Source organism: Cololabis saira, chromosome 16 (genome assembly GCF_033807715.1).
Source record: "Cololabis saira isolate AMF1-May2022 chromosome 16, fColSai1.1, whole genome shotgun sequence".
NCBI lineage: Eukaryota > Metazoa > Chordata > Actinopteri > Beloniformes > Belonidae > Cololabis > Cololabis saira.
The window spans coordinates 17,615,503-17,628,788 of record NC_084602.1 but is presented as its reverse complement, the minus strand read 5'-3'; the positions used below and the strand labels follow the sequence as shown (position 1 = coordinate 17,628,788).

The 13,286-nt window shown below is 42.1% G+C and overlaps 1 protein-coding gene across 2 annotated transcripts in view; it reads right to left on the bottom strand.

Annotated features, from left to right (window-relative positions):
* Window positions 1-3,386: 3,386 nt before the first annotated feature.
* Window positions 3,387-13,286, bottom strand: part of rtn4ip1 (reticulon 4 interacting protein 1) — a 16,744-nt gene continuing 6,844 nt past the window's right edge. For both annotated transcript variants that reach the window (XM_061743844.1, XM_061743845.1), the window contains exons 3-9: window positions 12,086-12,154; window positions 11,739-11,863; window positions 10,148-10,196; window positions 9,839-9,975; window positions 9,484-9,667; window positions 4,976-5,068; window positions 3,387-3,731 (exon numbers count right to left, since the gene is read on the bottom strand). In XM_061743844.1, coding sequence (XP_061599828.1) covers window positions 3,600-3,731; window positions 4,976-5,068; window positions 9,484-9,667; window positions 9,839-9,975; window positions 10,148-10,196; window positions 11,739-11,863; window positions 12,086-12,154 — 789 coding nt within the window. In that variant the 3' untranslated portion in view covers window positions 3,387-3,599. The remainder of the gene's footprint in view (window positions 3,732-4,975; window positions 5,069-9,483; window positions 9,668-9,838; window positions 9,976-10,147; window positions 10,197-11,738; window positions 11,864-12,085; window positions 12,155-13,286) is intronic.

Sequence of the window (13,286 nt, the reverse complement as noted above, 5' to 3'; positions counted from 1 at the left end):
GATTGGCGAGTCTATTTTGAGACACGTGAGGCCAACTCCAGCGACCATCGTTAGTTTGTGGATTCCAGAGGCCACATCGAAGCAAATTTGAAGTAAATTCAGTAAAGTTATCATTCATGTCGGCGCTAATGACACCCGTCTAAGCCAGTCGGAGGTCACTAAAATTAATATTGTGTCGCTGTGTAACTACGCCAAAACTATGTCGTACTCCGTAGGTTTCTCTGGTCCCCTTCCCAATCCGACTAGTGATGATATGTTTAGCTGCATGTCATCGCTCCGCCGCTGTTTGTATCGGTGCTGTTCAGATAATGACTTGGCCTTTATTGACGACTGGAAGACGTTTTGGGGAAAGACTGGTCTGATTAGAAGAGACGGCCTTCATCCCACCCGGGATGGTGCAGCTCTTATTTCTAGAAGTCTGGCTGATATTATTAGACACTCCCCCTGACAAACCAGGCCAGGATGCAGAGCTGCAGTCTCTCATGCTTCTCTGCTGCTTCTAAAGGACTACCGCCTGCCAGTAACAATATAGGAATGCATTATGTAATTGGCGATTCTAATAAGGTGTTGAGCCACAACACTGTGTTGAACAAAGAAAGACAAAAAACCTTAAAAATGACTCAAAACCCCAGCAGGCTTTGCATTTCATTGCTTTTCACAAACAGGGGTGAAAGTGATGCCACTGGCCTCCTGTTGGACATGGATCCCAAAACCCAGCAGGGTTGCCCGCTGATGCACAGCAGCCCAGGCCCACCTACATACACCTATAAAGAGCGGCTCCCCCTCTCACTCGCTCTCTTCTCTCTCAAATTCACTCTCACAAACACAGACTTCTCTTCTGAGCCTGTGAGCTGTGAAGGCCACAACTCCTACGTGAGAGCTAGTAGCTGAAGGCCTTCATTCTCAACCGTTGTATCTAAAGAAGCATTTGGTTGCCAGGAAAAGGCAACTACAGTAACGCTGCAACGGGCGACCCGCTAGTGTTCCGAGCCCCAGACGAGCTGCATGTTGACCCGTGCACGCCGATGTGTTTGCTTATGTGTAGTTTAGATATCAGAATTTATTGTAAGTACTGTTTCACTTTTAATCCTTGTGTAAATAAATTCTGATTCATTTGAATGACAGAGGTTTTTGTGTTTATTTTATACATATTTGTCACAGTGCCAATTAATGAACGGAAAGTTAGATGTGGACCACTACATATACAATCTTTAATGTTCAAGTCGATATTAGTAAAAGATCTAATTACCAAGACCAGGAGTGATATTTTCTGTTTAACAGAAACATGGCTACAGGAGGAAGAGTATGTTAGTTTAAATGAATCGACTCCGCCTGGCTACTTTAATCATCATATTCCCCGAAGCTTGGGCCAAGGCAGAGGAGTAGCGGCGATCTATAACTCCAGTCTTCAAATAAAATTAAACTTAAATGCGATTATAATACGTTAAAAAGCCTCATGCTTAGTCTAAAACTCCTGAGCTGGAAATAAGAGAAGCCAGTTTTGTTAGTGGTAGTGTACCGGCCCCCTGCTGGTGCTTATCTAGGGTTTCTGTTTGAGTTTTATTGATCAGTACAGATAAATTCATCATAGTGGTTGAGGTTAACATTCATATTAATGAAAAACATTTTATCGTACCATAGTTTGCTGCATCCAGTCTTTCATCTCCAACCCTGGAGGAGATTCTTCCCAGCCAACACTGTCATCTGCTGGTGGATAAGTGAGGCGCAGCAGTGACTTTGCAGTGACTAATGCTTTTTATTCAGTATTAAGTTTCAGTATTTGGTTTAATTTTACAATAAGCTGCTGACATGAAGAAACATTGTCCTTTTTCCTTCAACCTTCAGTGAAGGAAAAGCATGATGTTGCTTTTTTAAATTACACAGCCGACTGTACAAAACTTCATCACTTGACTATTTTGTAAAGTTATTTCCCTTTGCTATTTTTCAAGCCAGGTTAAAAGCTCCACTTTCCTCCACACTCACTGCCAGGTTGTTCTTTGTACTCATGCAAGACTTTCCAGCGTTCACCCTTCGTCTGATCTTCCGGTTTCGACCCAGCTTGCTCCCGACCTACCTGCCTCGTCTCTGCCCTGGTAAAGGCCTCAGCCCTTCTGTGTTTGCCACTTCCGGGACTTTGTCTGCCTGCTCACGGGGCTTCTCAGAGTCCTCCACCTCCACTGCTGCAGTGTGTGATTTCTCCTCGGCTCTCCGTTGCTCATCACTGGAACAGTGTCATCATTTCAACAGTTGTGAGTGTTTGCTGTGCTTACCTGCTTCTGCTGACAATAAAAGTCATTACCAATCTATCTGGTCCAGTTGGTGCTGCTTTTGGGTCCAAAACCTCACCCCTTAGATACTATCTGAATGTTGCAGCAGAAATCAAGACTCAAACCAGGGAATGTTTTTCCATCTTCTGTTGTCCAGTTTTGGTGAGCCTCTGTGAATTGTAGCCTCAGTTTCCTGTTCTTAGCTGACAGGAGTGACCCGGTGTGGTCCTCTGCTACTGTAGTCCATCCGCCTCAAGGTTCCATGTGTTGCTCTTCTGCACACCTCGGTTGTAACGACTGGTTGAGTTACTGTTATCTTTCTATCAGCTTGAACCAGTCTGACCATTCTCCTCTGGCATCAACAAGGCATTTGCACCCACAGAACTGCTGCTCACTGGATATTTTCTCTATTTCAGACCCTTCTCTGTAAACCCTAGAGATGGTTGTGTGAAAATCCCAGTAGATCAGCAGTTCTGAAATACTCAGACCAACCTGTCTGGCACCAACAATCATGCCATGTTCAAAGTCACTTAAATCACCTTTCTTTCCTAGTCTGATGCTCGGTTTGAACTGCAGCAGATCGTCTTGACCATGTCTATGCAGCCATCTATTTTCCCTCTGCGTTGTGTTGTGCGGGAATGAATGACGGAGATTCTGATCCAATTCAACAGTTTGACAGGTGCACCTAATAAAGTGGCCGGTGAGTGTAAATATACACCCCTTACACCATTTACCCTTCCCTCCCAAAGACAATAAATAGTGCATGAACCCCCGGGGAACCGTTTGGCCGCACACACCCCAGGGGTAAGTACATACAGGAGATCCTTTCCAATTTGCTCCAAATGCTCACACATTACTAAAATTGATACAATATACACTTTACATCCCACTTGCTGCCCCTCCATTTACAGGTGAAGCTGACAGGCAGGCATATGGTTTGTATTAAAAGACATAACAAATACACAAGCAAAGTTATGTGTCCACACATGTCCAGTGGAGTAACGATGTCTCATCGTTACAGGGACCTAGGATCTTTGTAATAACAGTTTTCATTCACATTTTATAGTGTCGAGAGAATAAAGGTTTGACGTGGCAAAAAGTTAAATTATTTATTTTTCTTCCATTCATCCAATATAAATGACAAACATCAGTAAGCAAACACCCACATTTATGCTGACAGTGTGCATGGGTTCAGCAGCTCAGCAACATGGAGTCCAGCTGTTCTCTGCAGGAGCAGTATTCGTGGTAACTGTTTAGTGCACCATGAAAGCCACAGTCGGAGGCTCTGTGTTCAACAACTTCAGTTTGTGTCGTGGTGGTGGTAGGGGGGGGTCAGCCTTGTGAATCACTCTCCCCTTTGCTGATCTCCACTACGGTCTTTCCTCTGGCATGGCCCTTCTCCACCTTGCTGAAGGCCTGAGGAACCTGAGAAAAGCTGAAGGTCTCCTCCACCACGGCCCGGATCTGACACAGAGACAGGAAGTGAAAGTCACACTTCTCCATTTTGAACGTAACCAATAATCAGTGAGCGAGGCGGATAACGCAATTTCCATAACAATACAGATGATCATTCAGCCGTCATGTTTTTTTGTGAACCGTTTCATGTAAAGGCCAGTGAGACGGGATCACTACAACCTTCTGCTCTTCTAGACCAGGGGTCTCCAACCCTGGTCCTGGAGAGCACCTATCCAGCAGGTTTTAGATCTTTCCCTGCTTCAGACACCATGATACAAGGAGCTGTGTCAACAACAGAACTGTCCAGACCTTGATGACAAGTTAATGACGACCATTGATTAGAATCAGGTGTGTTCATGCAGGGAGACACCTAAAACATGCTGGATAGGTGCTCTCCAGGCCCAGGGTTGGAGACCCCTGCTCTAGACGTACTGCTCTACCCATCTACTTAGCTGAAAGTCCCTCACATACAACAGTCTGGTACCTCTTCTGTTCAAACCATTTCCACCAGTACAGGACTTACAAATCCATCCCAGTGGGTGGAGGCGGATGTTATGCAATTACTTATGCAGGAGCTTCCAAGAGTCACTGTTCAAACCAACAGAGATGACTGCAGCATTGCTACTTAAACCTTGGAGAAACACATTTTTAACTGCAAAACATTTCATTCGCCAGCTTCCTTCTCGACTGCAGCCATTCTGGATCTGATTTGCCAACACTAGTCTAGCTGTCACTCGGTTTACATCACATGCTTTGTTCTTGAGCAATCTGATAGCATCTGGAGGCAGTTTCATCTGCATCTCATGCCCCCTTGTACTGAAACCTGGATCCAATGGAACCATAATATCTCTTAGGACGGCTGGCCAGGCTCGTGCATGCCCAATAGTGTAACTGAAACCAAGTCGCTGCTTCAGCACATTTGAAAACAAAGAATGGCCAACTGTCTCACACTTTCCTATTGTGGATCAATCTGTAACCAAACAGAGGAGATATGGCCTTCCATGAAACAGACCTTAAAGACTCAGGAGCTAAACAGAGCATTTCAGACAGAACATCACAAAATGTGTATGCAGAAAACATCATCATTAAAGCATTTAAATAACGTTCCAGTGAATTCTTAACGCAGGTCAATGCAGGAACATGTGGAATAGAAAGAGAGAGGAGCAGATGAACATACGGACACATAAAACTGGTCAGAAATTAAAGTCTGCCTGCCCTCACCGGACGGTTGAGAGGATAAAGCCGTCTCTCACCTGTCCTGCATCCACCAGGTCTTTCACTTCGTCCAGTGCAGTCCCGCTAGGAGCAAAGAACCCCCAGCGATAGTGAACTCCTTTGGCCAGATGCTGCAAGAAAACAGAGAGATGGAAATGGATGTTCCAGTTCAGGCTCTGACTCAGCTGCTCTCTGATGACGGTCAACACGTAAACAAATAATAGTAGAAAAGAAAAAACTGATGAGTATATCTATGGTTGTACAGGTGAGAAAGAAGTGTCAATGTCAATGAACAAGTTGTACTGTAGGTATTATATACACTGTATGTTACACTGTAAACAAGTGTCATTTAAAGCAGCACAAAGGAACGTTTGTTAGACTTGTTCTGTCTCTTACTCGGTCATCTGGCATCTTTAGCTCTTCTTTAAAGAGTTGTGGCCACGTTTCTTTGGGTACTTATTTGATAGACTGGTACTTGTAAAACATATATTGTATCTATAGGTATCATTTACAGACATTGGTAGCTTTTTGAAATCCCAACCAGCTGCCTGAGGTGAACTACATCACTAGTTTGTCATCCTGTTTCCTTTAGAAAAAACACAGTTTGCATATCGCAAAAAAATGTAATAGATCCGTTACAACAATGACAAATCGAGCTCTCTTGGCCTTAGTACTTCCTTAAAAATTTTAAATACATGAAAGAACTTCAAGAGGAAACCATGAGTTTCTGTGGTGCAGAGAACACGTTGCAGCACAGAATCAAAGATGCACAACCACGTCTGCTTTTCCACATAGAGCCTGATAAAGTTGTCATCCCCAGTTTGATGTTCTAACTATTTACTCCAGAGAAGAAAATACAGTGTCCAATAAAAAAAGCTTTGAAAAACTATTAATTTGTAAAGGGGAATTAAAATTAGCTATGAAATAATCTGTAGCTGTCCACATGTTTCGTATCAGGGACCAAAGGAAGACTAACACAGTCCTACTCGGCCTCGAGTTCCCTCCACGGACCTTCTGAAGGTTGCAGCACTACTTCATCTCACCTGAGAAATACTCTCTACCTGCTTCTACATGGCAGCTAAGTGGCAGCCGGGCGCCGCTGCATACATGCACTTGACCAGATTGCAGAGATCTGTTCTGTGTGTTTTTGTGGTTGTTCACATTAGTATTTCAGGGGCGTCTTATATCAGACTTCGTTGTGAACAGGAGTCTCTTGTGAAGACGAAGTGACGTCAAAGAGTGTACGTCAAGCGTACAGATGTAAACAAAGATGATTTTGTGCAGTGGAACTGGACAAATTCATAAGCTAATTATAATGAGAAGAAACCTGAGGAAAAGGAGAGCCAGACTTTTAACATTTGCCATGCATGGAATGATGGCGTCAATAGCTGTACAAAGACGTGTGGCGATGAGGAATCAGAGCAGGGAGTGGTGGACCGGTGGACATGTGGACCATAACCTGACCGGTTTCATTAAAGCAAATTTCAGCCACAAAAGTCCCGCCAGCACAGAACTGAGACCATCAGCCCATAACAGCGACCTCAGATTCGACCTGAGCGTTCAGACTGACGTTGCACTGGAAAACATTGGATATGTATCCGATTTAGCGCCACATATGAAAGTGACCCAAGTCGGAATTTGTTCAGACAGTGAAACAAAATCAGATATGGGAATAAAAATTCTGATTTTGATCGCTTTTGCCTGGGAACGTAGACTGAGAGAAGCAGATGCTGCTGCACATCCGTCTGGGGAGGCCGAAACCGTTTCCAAACAAATTAATAAACACAGGACAGAATCTAAGGAAACGTGGGGAGCAAGCCTGAACAGAAGTTTAAAGGTTTTGGTATTTTTGCAGTATTTTAATGATAATTTTTTCACATCACATTTGCATCACATGGGAAGTTTTCAAACGGCCTCCAGTATGTAAGGAGCTTGACTTTGTATGATTGACTAAATTTCACAGTTTGTACGGTCATTTTTTAGGCTGCCAAGGCAGAATAAAACATCTCCAAGGTTAAGTGAAAGCAGAGTTTCTGGAATCACAGATTCCATCTAACTCAGAAAAGAGAAACAAGTTGCACAGAAATGTAAAATAAATTCAAGAAAATCTCAAAATTGAGAAAAAAAAGTGTTCTTATGACTGGTTCTTATGAGAGTTTCTTGGGGAAGCTTTGTCACGTGCCTGATGGGTTATTATTATAATATCCGATCTGAGGGGTAAATATACAGCAGCGTCGAGTGAAGAGGAAGAGGAAGAGGAAGGTGGAAGAAAGCCACCTGGGAGATAAAGTTCATATGACTTGAAAGTGAGAGTATTGTCTAAACTAACTCACAACCTCTTGACCTGTGTGGGAACTGGGATGATGGTTTCATAAATGGTGGATTTATATCTGCTTCAGCAAATGCTCATTTTGGTATCTTGGTTCTGCTGCCATTTCAGTCATGTAGTTTTTTTCTTCTTCTTAAATACATGTTTGTAGGCTGGGTAGTGGAGAGTATAGGGGTGGTGAGCTTTGTTCACATCAGTGTGATCAGCAAACATGAGTACCATAGTGACAGTGGCGGATCTAGTCTATTTTACATGGGGGGGCAAAAGGGTGGCAGGGGTCTGGACAGGTTGTGAGGGGCAACATCATTGCAGTATGAGGAGGTTCTAATGTCTATGTAAACCTCTTTTTGCTGCTCCTTGGAGGGTTTTAGGGAACGCCTTTAAATCAGTTTGCCCTGGTGCACCCCTACGGAAAAAAATACAATTCTGAGAAAAAAGTCAGAATTCTGCCTTTTTTCTGCCAGTAGTTTTTTTTCCTCTGTGGACCTGATACTCCTCCGTACATCCCCTTTACATTTTGATATGTCTGGAAAAAAAAACTCATAAAAAAAACAAAACAGTGACAAATAAAATTGGCAAATGCAGCTAACACCATTTCTCCACCACAGGATGTGGTTAAGTGCAATTAGGGCTAAAATGAGATTACTTGTAAAGCTTCACACATTTAACCTTTAAACAGATTTTTCTTAAAGTATGTTACTCTATGCAAACGTCAGTTACATCTATGCAAACGTCAGTTACATCTATGCAAACGTCAGTTACATCTATGCAAACGTCAGTTACTCTATGCAAACGTCAGTTACTCTATGCAAACGTCAGTTACATCTATGCAAACGTCAGTTACATCTATGCAAACGTCAGTTACATCTATGCAAACGTCAGTTACATCTATGCAAACGTCAGTTACATCTATGCAAACGTCAGTTACGTCTATGCAAACGTCAGTTACGTCTATGCCGCTCTCAAATCTGAACCTCCTGAATTCTTAATAACGTAATATTTCTGTTTTCAAATGTTCAAAATTGAAATGTCTTACAGGAGATGAAATACTTGAAGCTGAAACTCAGATGTCACCTGGCAACAAAAAATTCTATTTTCTGATTGGTTGAAAAATTTTATTTCCTGATTGGCCGATAGGTCGTTAACTCCAGACAGCTGCTCTGAGCTGTGAGGGCTCAGCATTGCAGTGTAGTCTACCTTTGACTCGTAAAATGGGCTGTTGGGATTTCTGTGCATTGAAGTTAATCACTTCTCAGCGTGAGAAATGCGTGAGAGTTGACAGCCCTGCGATACAACAACAATTCAGATGTAACAAACTGTTTTGACAGGGGATTAACAGACGTCGGGAACAGTCGCCTTTGGCGGTGGGTTCCTGTTGAAATTTAACTTGATTTGAATTTAAGAACCGTAAATCTACTCCTGCATAGTGATGGAAGATGTTGTCAAGAAGAAGATGTAGATGAAAAAAAGGAGAGGCCCCAATTCTGATCTCTGGGGTACCCCAAGTCAGACTGTTCAGCTTTGTGAGCACCACCTCAACTGGCTTCTCTTCACGTGACGGAGCCGTGGCTCTGCTCTGAACTCCTCCCAGATGACTGAACTTCTTGCCCCAAATCTCTAAGAGAGCGTCTAGCTGCTGTGCAGTGGAAACTTGTTTCAGCTGTTGGGATTTGCAGTCTCGTTATTTCCAATCACGACCCACACCTCACGACCATGGATGTCAGTAAGAGCAAAGATCAACTGGTATATAAAGAGTCTTGCCTTTTGGCTCGACTCTGTTCATCACAAAAGACCAGAAACAGCAGACGCCACATCAACCCGCCTGTTGATCTCCTGTTCCATCACTTACTTACCCATGAATAATGAACAACACCCTGACATACAGGAACTTCTCTACTTGAAGTAATGCCTCTTTTACAAGTGTTCCAGGCTTAAAAGAGAAAACCACAACGTTTTTCAAAAACAAATTGAAGAAGTGCAAAGATGGAGAAGAGAAACACATGTAAATAGAGAGGAATTAAAACGTAATCTTTCTTCACTCAGCTAGAATCATCATATTACATGTAAATGACTACATATAAGTGGCAGAAGGGAAGACCCTTTTTTCTTTTTTTAAATAAAAAGGTACTGTGTGTAATCAGACTGTATATGCACTGTATGATTTGGTGCTATATAAATAAATAAAGTTTAAGTTTAAGTTTACTGTGCCAGGATTACCTTGAGGGCCTTGGTGGCCACTGTCACCGCAGTCTGCATCATACCGTCAGCGACACCCAGCAGGTCAGTGTTTTGCAGAAAGGGTGTCACAAGAGTGACATATTTAGCTCCACTCCATGGCTTCAGGAGGCCCAGCGCCCAGCGCTCTGTGTCTCCACCGATATTATCCAGGATCAGGTGAAATCTTCAGTGTGAAGACAGAGATAAATGAACATCAGGAGACTGAGCAGGACAGAAACGAGAGGCAGAACTTCAGGCAGATGACTGATGGTGCAGCTTAGAGGTCTGGTTTCTCCCGGTAACACACTTCAAGCATAAACTCTGAAGGGTTTATCTGGGTGTGAGATCCTCTTACTTCTCCAATGCACCGAGTGGCTCCTCAACAGGTCCGTCTGTGTAGTCCACAACATGGTCCACCCTGAGTCCCCTTACAAAGCCCTCGGCATTCTGGGAGCAGGTAACTGTCACGTGGGCTCCCCACGCCTTCAGCAGCTACACACAAGTTCAGTCACCAAATATGAGCAGCTGTATTCAGGCTTAAGGGATGTCATTCGTACCATTTTTGTTCTAACTTCCCACGTTTGGGTTACGGTAAGTGAAAAACACTGAATGTGACAGAATAACATCTATAAAATATGCAGCTTGGTCAGTCGAACGTACATACCTGTATTGCAAACGTTCCCACTCCCCCTGACCCCCCGAGGATCAAAATCCTGCAAAGTAAAGAATGAAACACAGATGCAATATGAACGTTGCATCAACGTGGTTATGACACTACATTTGTTTACCTGACTAAGATTATGGTTGTACAAGTTGCAGAAACAATCCAATGAGAAGTTAAACTGAGGTATTTGGGAAATAATACAAATTGGGATGAAATGGGGCAGCATTTTTCATAGAATATAATAACGCAAAGCCATGAAATACTGCATCCTTGTTTTGCCAAATATGCCCAAGTTAAAAGAATTTGAAATTGATGTTGGAAAAATGACTAGATATAAACTAGCTGAGCTTTCCTTAATCGAGTTAAAAACAATTATAACCTAAATTCTTAAATGAAAACAAGAAACTGTCAAACAGGAGGAAAAGAAAAAGCATCACAGTGATGAGCATTTCAAGAGCATTTCCGGTTCCGGTTCGTGAAGCAGTCGTGAACTTTCAGCGCTCTTTTCTTCGTGTGTGTGTCTGATTTTTATTTTTTGAGGTTGTTTTGTTTTTTTGCACAATAGTTGTCCTTATCTCTTTGATTCACTGTGACCGGAAAAGCCGGAAGCTAAACAAAGTATCAACTAGCGCTCTCGGGGGGTTTTGCACCGCAGCGAAATGGAGTGACGGAAAAGTCAGACGGGTTCACGACGGCGTCACGGCGACGGCGTATGCTCTGCGTTGGTTTAACGCAGAACCTTAAATCAGGCTTTAGCCTCTGAACGTGTAGCACGGTGGCTCTCCCTATAGGCGTGGAGGTCAAGTAAACTATTTAAGCTTTACAGTTGTTTGGTCTACTCCAGAAACGGTTTGTTCATAAGGACGATCAGGAGATGCATCCACTAAGAAAAGCATTCATTCATTCATTCATTCATTCATTCATTCATTCATTCATTCATTCATTCATTCATTCATTCATTCATTCATTCATTCATTCATTCATTCATACGCTCTATTAGAGTCGTGACTGATTTGACAACTTGAGCGAACTCTGTGTGTTATTGTCCAACCAGCCTAAAGCCAGGCCACCAGTGGCCCCGTCCATACTGGCGCCATTTCAGCCAGGTTCAAAATCACTCCCATCAAGATCTCTCCCATAGACTCTCATGTATTATCAGGTGGGTTCTTTTAAATCTCCATCACTACCACTGCAGTGTATGTTAAAAATTAGAATCTCTTGTTTACTTTTTTCAGCAAACCATACTTACCTAAATGTAACCCTTAAACTCAGATATTGTTTGTACAATAATCTTTCTTTGCATTTTCCATCTGATTGTTTTCATTTTCTCCTGCATTGAAGTTCTTTGTAAGAAGCTCACCCGCAGTTTTGCAAATTTCTATAACTTCGGAAATATTCTCTTTAATTTCCAGGGACTATTTCCGACTATGAAAACTCCCAGAATTTGAATTCCCTTATTCATGTCTACTGCATTACAAAGCAGCACTGGCGCGACACATCAGGACGGCACTTCAGGAGCAGCGAGTGACCAGACTGGAGAGAGAGAGCTTGTTTGGGATGGACACAGTGATGCATGTCCATGTTCTCTCACCGTTTGTTGGTGCAGTTGTCTTTATTGAGTCCACCAGTGTTCACCAGTGCCGACCATGCAGTGGCTGCCACATAAGGAAGGGCTGCTGCCTCCGTGTGGCTGAGTGATTTAGGTTTCCAGGATACCTGAAGGCAACACACACAAGCAGGAACAGCGGTTAGGCGAGCAGCGCTGCACCACCTTTCAAGAGCAGACTTGTGTTATGCAACAAACCATTAAAAAGGAAACAGATAACGCTACCACAGGAGAAAGTGATGAAAAAAACCTTCATGCAGGCAAATCGAACATAAACAGCAAGGTGACACATTTCCATAAACAAGATAAGAGTTTTATCAGCAGAGTTGTACCTCATTGGCGCTCAGCACCACAAACTCAGCCAGGCTGCCCTGCCTCCACGGTGGGATCGCTGCCCACACCTGAGGGAGACAACACCAAAAAGAAACTAATTAATCCAGGGAAGAAAAGAAAATCAACTTTATAGGAATCACATTTATTTGGCCAGGTCAGGTCAGACAAGACATGGAATTTGATTTGGTTATTTTCGCTCACTCTACAGTAAATAGGTAATAGACAAATGACAGCTCTTATTAACATATACAATTTTAAAAAAAGTGAAAGGTGCAGCAGAATGAGGTTGATATGATTATTGGAAAGTGCATTGTTGCAGCATATGATTGTGTTATTATAATTACTGCTATTATTTTTATTATTATTATTGCACGGTGATTGATTACTTTGAGACTCTATGAGTGATGAGAGTTCATCAAAGCAACAGCTTGGGGGAAGAAACTGTTATTGATATATCTGTGCAGCTGGTTCACTGCGATTGCCCCAATGCGGCGCGAATTACAGAATTTGATTTCGGGAAGTGATAAAAACACAAAATAAAGAAAACTTGACTTTAGTTTTCTTTGTAAGTTTTTAAAAATAAATAAATAAAAAAATCCTCTGTTAAAGAAATGTTAATTTTTTTTAATACCCAACTAGTATAATTTAATAGAATGATCTTTAATATCATTATATATATATATATATATATATATATATATATATATATATATATATATATATATATATGAAATTAAATTATATTTCATGAAACCATATACTTTACTGCAATAGTTGCTGTCATCATTAGTGTAAGCTTTTCCTTATCATTATAATTTGTATTTTAGTTGAACTTTTTCATCACTCTATGTGAACTTACGGGTGGACCCCAGGAAGATTAGTAGCTGCAGTGCAGCTGCTAATGGGGATCCAATTAAATAAACAAATATACTGTCTTTGCTTTATACCTTCTTTGTTCATTCTCCTTCATATCGTCCAAACTTTGTCTAACTTGGGGTTCTATAACAAATGATCTGACTGCGGAAACATTTTAGCGCCACAGGCACATATCTCTGATACCACATAACTCGGCAGGAATGTAAAAGTGGTTTATGACACATTATTCAAACAAGGATTGATTCAGGGGTACGTCAGCGCACGCTGATTCTGAAAGAAAATAATGTTTTATTATCAGTTAAGATGATGCTGATAATAACAAAA